Genomic DNA, 5,956 nt, shown 5'->3' with positions numbered 1-5,956 from the left:
CAGTCGGACATAAATTTATCCCCCCGATATTGCTATCGATATTGCTGTCTCTTATTGAAACCAGATGCTCATGACTAAAATTATTAGGACTATAATTGATTCTCACTGACTATATTCATAGTTCAACAGGTGTTTTGCATTGTCTGAATTGACACCTTCAACTAGTATGGTTCCATTAAATAACTTCATTTAACTTGTTTTCACCACTCGGTCCTTTAAAATATTGACTACCAAAATTTCTATTATTTCTAGCTTTAATAACAGAGCCACTAGCAAAAGAAGTAAAGGAATTCATGAGCATCTCAAGAACCTAGCATCTCCTATCACGCCCAGGCAAAGATATTACAGTATATTGGTAGTTTGTCCCACAATGATAAGAGATTATGGTGAATAGATAAAAGAGTCTGATAAAAGTCAAAACAGGAAATAATAGGGATTATTTTTGTGCTTGGCGCAATAACGCAGCTAGTGAGGTGCTAACCGTGGCGCGTCTATTGCTTATTGAAAACTATTTCCAAACCTCCTCTTCGGCCTAGGTTTTGCCTGAGTTCTATACAAGTTCACTGAAGTAATGGGAACTTGGTCCCTCACCTGGTTCTACGATTAAGAATGGCACCAGGTTCTATGATTAAGAATGGAAACTGAAGAACAAACGTAAAGAAACTGAAAGTAGAGAAGACAAGATGTTTTACGTAGAAACCTCTTTGCTCAAGGGAAGAAAAAACCACTTGTCTCACATGAATTCCCACAATCTCCACTAACTCAATCCAAAACGTGATTACAGACTTCGGGTTAAACTCTTAATCCCAACTCCTTTTAATAACTATTATAAGACTAATGCAGTAACTCTACCACATACCCCACGTCGACTAACTCTAGCCAACACTCCTAGGTAACTCTACCCAGACGTGTGCAACAATTCTACTACACACTTTAAATCAATTAACTCTAGTTGACACTCCTAGGTAACTCTATCCAAGATAAACACCAAGCATGGTGATAACAAACTTGACTAAACAATAGATGATTCGACTAACTCTAGTTAATGCGACTCAACCTAAAAACTTAGATAATTGAAAAACTATTATATTTTATAACATAGGAGTAGATTTACAATCTAAGAATGAAAAATACATGACTCAAAAATACAACAAAGACTAAATCAACAACTCAATCAGGTCCCTTTGTTGAAATGAGCAATGTTCTTATGAGTGGCTTTTGCTTTGGAAGATAAATCCTTTTTAGCGTTTGCAAAAACTAGGCTTTGCTCTTGTAACTTTAGCTTATATAAGAGAGAAAAACCTAGGCATCATCCCATTGATCGGTTGGATAGGCCTGTTGTGCCGCTGCTGCAATGCCACCAATCACCTGCAGAAAAGTACAACTTTATAGCTGTACCAAGTTGAATTCAGAAGTTCAACGACCGAAGGACCTGGTCCCTCATCTGATCGCTATGAGGGAAAATCTAGAAAGTTTCTCACTGGTCGAGATAAATGCTGCTGCTCCTCTGCTGCTGTGTGTTGAAGTATTCATTTTTTGTTGTTATTTTCTTTTTTACTTTAGTAATTTTATTTCTAAAATTCAGTTATTTAGTTGAGATAGAATAGGATTTTATTAATATCCTAGTTGAAGATAGAATAGGATTTTATTAGTAAACTAGTTAGAAATAGAATAAGAGTCTTTTGTCTATTTATATTCTCAGATGTGAATGAAAAAACAAGAAGAATATTTTCTTATCCTCAAACATCTGTTTTCTTCTTCTTCTCTGTATTCCGTAGAACAACAATTGGTATCAAGAGCCAATTTCTTGAGGGATCTGTGAGAGAAGACCCCCCAAAATAACCCTGCGTAAAAGTCAATATTGTTATGGCTTCCAGCAATTTTCCAATTCCTTCACCCCCAATTTTTTCTGGTGAGAATTATCCAATTTGGGCTCTCAAGATTAGAACATACTTGTGAGCATAGGATCTATGGGAAGTGGTAGAGGTCAAAGGAGAGGTAAATCCTTTGCCAAATAATCCTACTATGGTGCAAATTAAGAATCACAGAGGAGGTTTCAAAAAACTTTAAAGCTCTCTCTTGCATACAATCAGCACTTTCGGAAGCAATTTTCGCAAGAGTTATGACGAGTGAGACTGCAAAGGAGACTTAGGACAAGCTGAAAGAAGAATTTCACGAAAGTGACAAGATAAGGCAAATAAAAGTGATAAACCTGAGAAGAGAGATTGAAATTCTCAGAATGAAAGATTCAGAAACTATTGAAGAATTCCCCAACAAGTTGATGAAGGTTGTAAACCAAATTAGACTTATGGGAGAAGAACTTACAGATTCAAGAATCGTGAAAAAGGTTCTTGTGAGTTTGCCGGAAAGATTTGAAGCAAAGATCTCCTCACTCGAAGATTCGAAGGATCTCACAAAATTGTTACCTTCAGAACTTGTACATGCTCTTTAAGCTCAAGAGCAAAGAAGATCCTTGAGGCTAGAAGAAGCTACGAAAACTGCTCTTCAAGCCAAGTTCAAAGGGAAGATACAAATGCAAAAGAAAGTTAAAATCCCAGAAACTTCTACTAATTCCAGTAGAAATAATCAAGGCGCTTCTCGCAATGGAGTCAAGAAGAGAGAAAACTTTCCTCCATGCAAGTATTGCAGAAAAATCAATCATAAAGAGGATGATTGTTGGTTTAAGGGGAAGAAACCACCTCTCTTGGATATTGCAATAAGCTTGATCATATTGAAAGGTTATGCTGAAGAAGGAGAAAAACCAACAAACTCAATAAGCCAACGTTTCGAAAGTTGAAGAACAAGAGGAGTTTGTGTTTACGGCGATGGTAGAAACAAGATTGAATGATGAAAACACATGGTTCGTGGACAGTGGTTGCACTCAACACATGACCAGTAAACAAGAATATTTTACGAAGTTGGAATCTGCCAAAGGTAGTGTCAAGTTGATCGATAAAACCACGTTGGAGATTGTTGGTAAAGGAACTGTCGCAATTGAAGCTCCCAAAGGTACTAAATTTATTCAAGATGTTTTGTTGGTACCTGATCTTGACCAAAATCTTTTGAGTGTTGGTCAAATGCTAGAAAAAGATTATATGTTACTGTTCAAAGACAAAAAATGTATTGTTTCTGATTCTAGCGACCAAGAAGTGATTACGGTTGAAATGATAAAAAGAAGTTTTCCTTTGTGTTGGAACTCAAATTCAGAGCAAGTTTGTCGAAGTAGCCAATGTGAGCAGGTTATTGTGACCACCAAGCACAACGATGGCGAACAGCATATCTGGGAATCACAAGCAGGTGGTTCATTCACTATTACGAGGGATGTAAATGTTGAGCAATTGGGAAGAGGAACAAAAATAACTCTCTTCCTTAAAGAAGACCAGCTAGAGTACTTGGAAGAACGGAGAATCAAGGACCTCGTAAAAAAGCACTCTGAATTCATTATCTATCCAATTTAGCTCTGGGCTGCGAAGACTACCGAGAAAAAAATCAAAAATGATAAAGATGTTGAGCCCAAGAAAGACGATGAGGGTTCAACAATTGCAGCTTGTGGGGAAGTAGGGAAATCTACTTCTGAAAAACCTGATGTTCCGCATGATGAGCAACTCACTGCAACAGAAATGGGGCGTCAAATTAAGTTACTACAAAAACTCCACAGGCAATTGGTCATTGGAGGTATTCTATCAGAGGCTGATTTTTGGGCTGCTAGAGCAGACTGAAAACAAGAAGCCAAAATAGCGGGTAGCTTTAAAAAATGACATGTGGTGTGTAAAACCATTATCCGATGGTCAGACGAGCAGAGTTACATTTAACTTGACTTCAGAGGTTATTCATCAGATTTTTGCTGAGAAACCAGCTGTCTGCCAAGCATATTTAAACTTTGTTCCTGGAAAGATGTCAGGAAAAGAATTCTGGACTAAATATTCAAGGGCTGAATACCTCCACAGTACAAAAAATATTGTTGCAACTTTTGTCAAGGCTTCTGAAGATGAGGAGCTTGCAGTTTTCTTGAAGCAAGATGCTATGTTAGAATCTAAAGCTTGAAAAAAGATGAACAACATCAAGTTATATGTCTGGAGGGTGTTCATTATGGATAACTGTGAGGAGCTTATGCCCGAGTACCTTGGATTTGTGAAGGGTGTTGTGGACTCTAATGATTTGTCTCTCAACATCTCTCGTGAGATGCTACAACAGAACAACATTCTCAAGGTGATTAGGAAGAACCTTGTGAAGAAATGTATTGAGATGTTCAATGAAATTGCTGAGACAAAGGAGAAATTAAAGCTCGCTGATATGTTTACCAAAGCTCTTCCCAAATTCAAATTTGAAACTCTTCGTGAACAACTTGGAGTTACCAGCAAACATCTCAAGGAGGAGTGTTGAAGTATTGAGTTAATTGCTGTTATTTTCTTTTTTAGTTTAGTAATTTTATTTCTGAAATTCAGTTATTTAGTTGAGATAGAATAAGATTTTATTAGTATCCCAGTTGAAGATAGAATAGGATTTTATTAGTTTTCTATTTAGAAATAGCATAAGAGTCTTTTGTCTATTTATATTCTCAGATGTGAATGAATAAATAAGAATATTTTCTTATCCTCAAACATCTATTTTCTTCTTCTTCTCTGTATTCCGTAGAACAACTCTGTGCACCAACTTTCTCTCAAAAAGTAGCTGCCAGGCATTAGCTGTGCTGTTGACTGCCAAAAAGTTCAATGACCAATGGACCTAGTCCCTCAGCCGATCCCTATGAAATAAGACTCATATGAGGAATAGTTACAATTTGTTCCCCTCAGAACCTGATTCACTTATTCCTTTTGAGATCGGCTAAGTGTGGGTACCTGATTCTTCATCTGGTCCCACAGCAGGTTTGTCAAATCCTCAAAACAAAGCATAGTACCATAGTAACTATGCATCATCACTTTGGCCGTTGAGCATTTTTGGAAGGGCTCCTTTCTGGGTTATGCCCTACAATCCTTAGTTTCAAAATTTTTGTCTTTGTGCTTTGTTCCTTCCTTTTATAAGGGGTTGATTGACTTTGCTAAAAGTTTGTCTGTAGTTGCAGCGGAAAAAATCCCAAGACAAAGCATAAAGTCATTAGGATTTGTGTATCCGCTTTGGTCTCTTTTACAGTTTAAAATTTACCCTGTCCGAGTGTGCTATTGATGAGAAACATTAATTTATACAACATAGGAGTTGGCAAGGTTTGTTTTGGGCTTCTAGTCTAGTATTGTACTAGTATGGCATTGAGTTTGTTTCCTTTTTCTTCTCTGTCATGTAAGTAGGTTCTCTCCGAGAAGAAATGAATTAGTCTCTTTATGAGTTATGCATACAAATATAAAGAACAATACTAGTTTTAACTTAATCATCCAATTCTTGGTGCATTATGATATCATTACTTGGACAAGTACTGATTCTTATGTCAGGCTTGAGGAGTTAATGACTCAACTTGCTACAATACAGGAATCACCAAGCAGTTCTATGTGAACCGAATTTGCCAAAATTTTAAGCTTCAGCTGTTCTCTGCTTCTACAGTATATGGTTTCAGATTGCTCAGATCTCTATGCATAAAACTCAAATGCCAGGATAAACAGGCCAAGAAAGAGTATTGTTCTTTTACCCAAATCCAAGTTGAGATGGCTGAATGCGTCGGCAAGTGACTTTTGAGTGAATTAACTGTTTCAAAAATTTGCTATTGGAGAGTATTATTCTCATTTGGCTGTAAAGGGTTCGTTCCATCCATTATCTCTCCGCACTATTTATCACTACCTGATATTGTCAAAATTGTCAAGCTGGTACTCGAATTCCATTTAATCACCAATAAGTTGGAGGTTTGGAGACAGACCCTTGAGTCCAAAGGTTTTAGGTTGAGCAGGACCAAGACGAAGTACTTGGAATATAAGTTTAGTGATCTATCGCATGAGACTGACATGGTAGTGATGCTGGATTCTTAGGCAAT

At 37.1% G+C, this 5,956-nt stretch overlaps 1 protein-coding gene and 1 pseudogene across 1 annotated transcript; both read left to right on the top strand.

The window, feature by feature from the left end:
* Positions 1 to 438: 438 nt before the first annotated feature.
* LOC124899949 lies at positions 439 to 608 on the top strand (annotated as a pseudogene).
* A 3,315-nt stretch (positions 609 to 3,923) lies between these two features.
* Positions 3,924 to 4,503, top strand: LOC107874174 (heat shock protein 82). Its single transcript, XM_047414904.1, has one exon. It carries the CDS (start codon positions 4,051 to 4,053, stop codon positions 4,381 to 4,383), a length of 333 nt encoding a protein of 110 aa, XP_047270860.1. The 5' UTR covers positions 3,924 to 4,050; the 3' UTR covers positions 4,384 to 4,503.
* The last annotated feature ends 1,453 nt before the right edge of the window (positions 4,504 to 5,956 follow it).

This window comes from Capsicum annuum, chromosome 6 (assembly GCF_002878395.1).
Source record: "Capsicum annuum cultivar UCD-10X-F1 chromosome 6, UCD10Xv1.1, whole genome shotgun sequence".
In the NCBI taxonomy this organism is placed as follows: Eukaryota; Viridiplantae; Streptophyta; class Magnoliopsida; order Solanales; family Solanaceae; genus Capsicum; species Capsicum annuum.
Note: the sequence above shows the minus strand (reverse complement) of the source record. Positions and strands in the feature narration are given on the sequence as shown.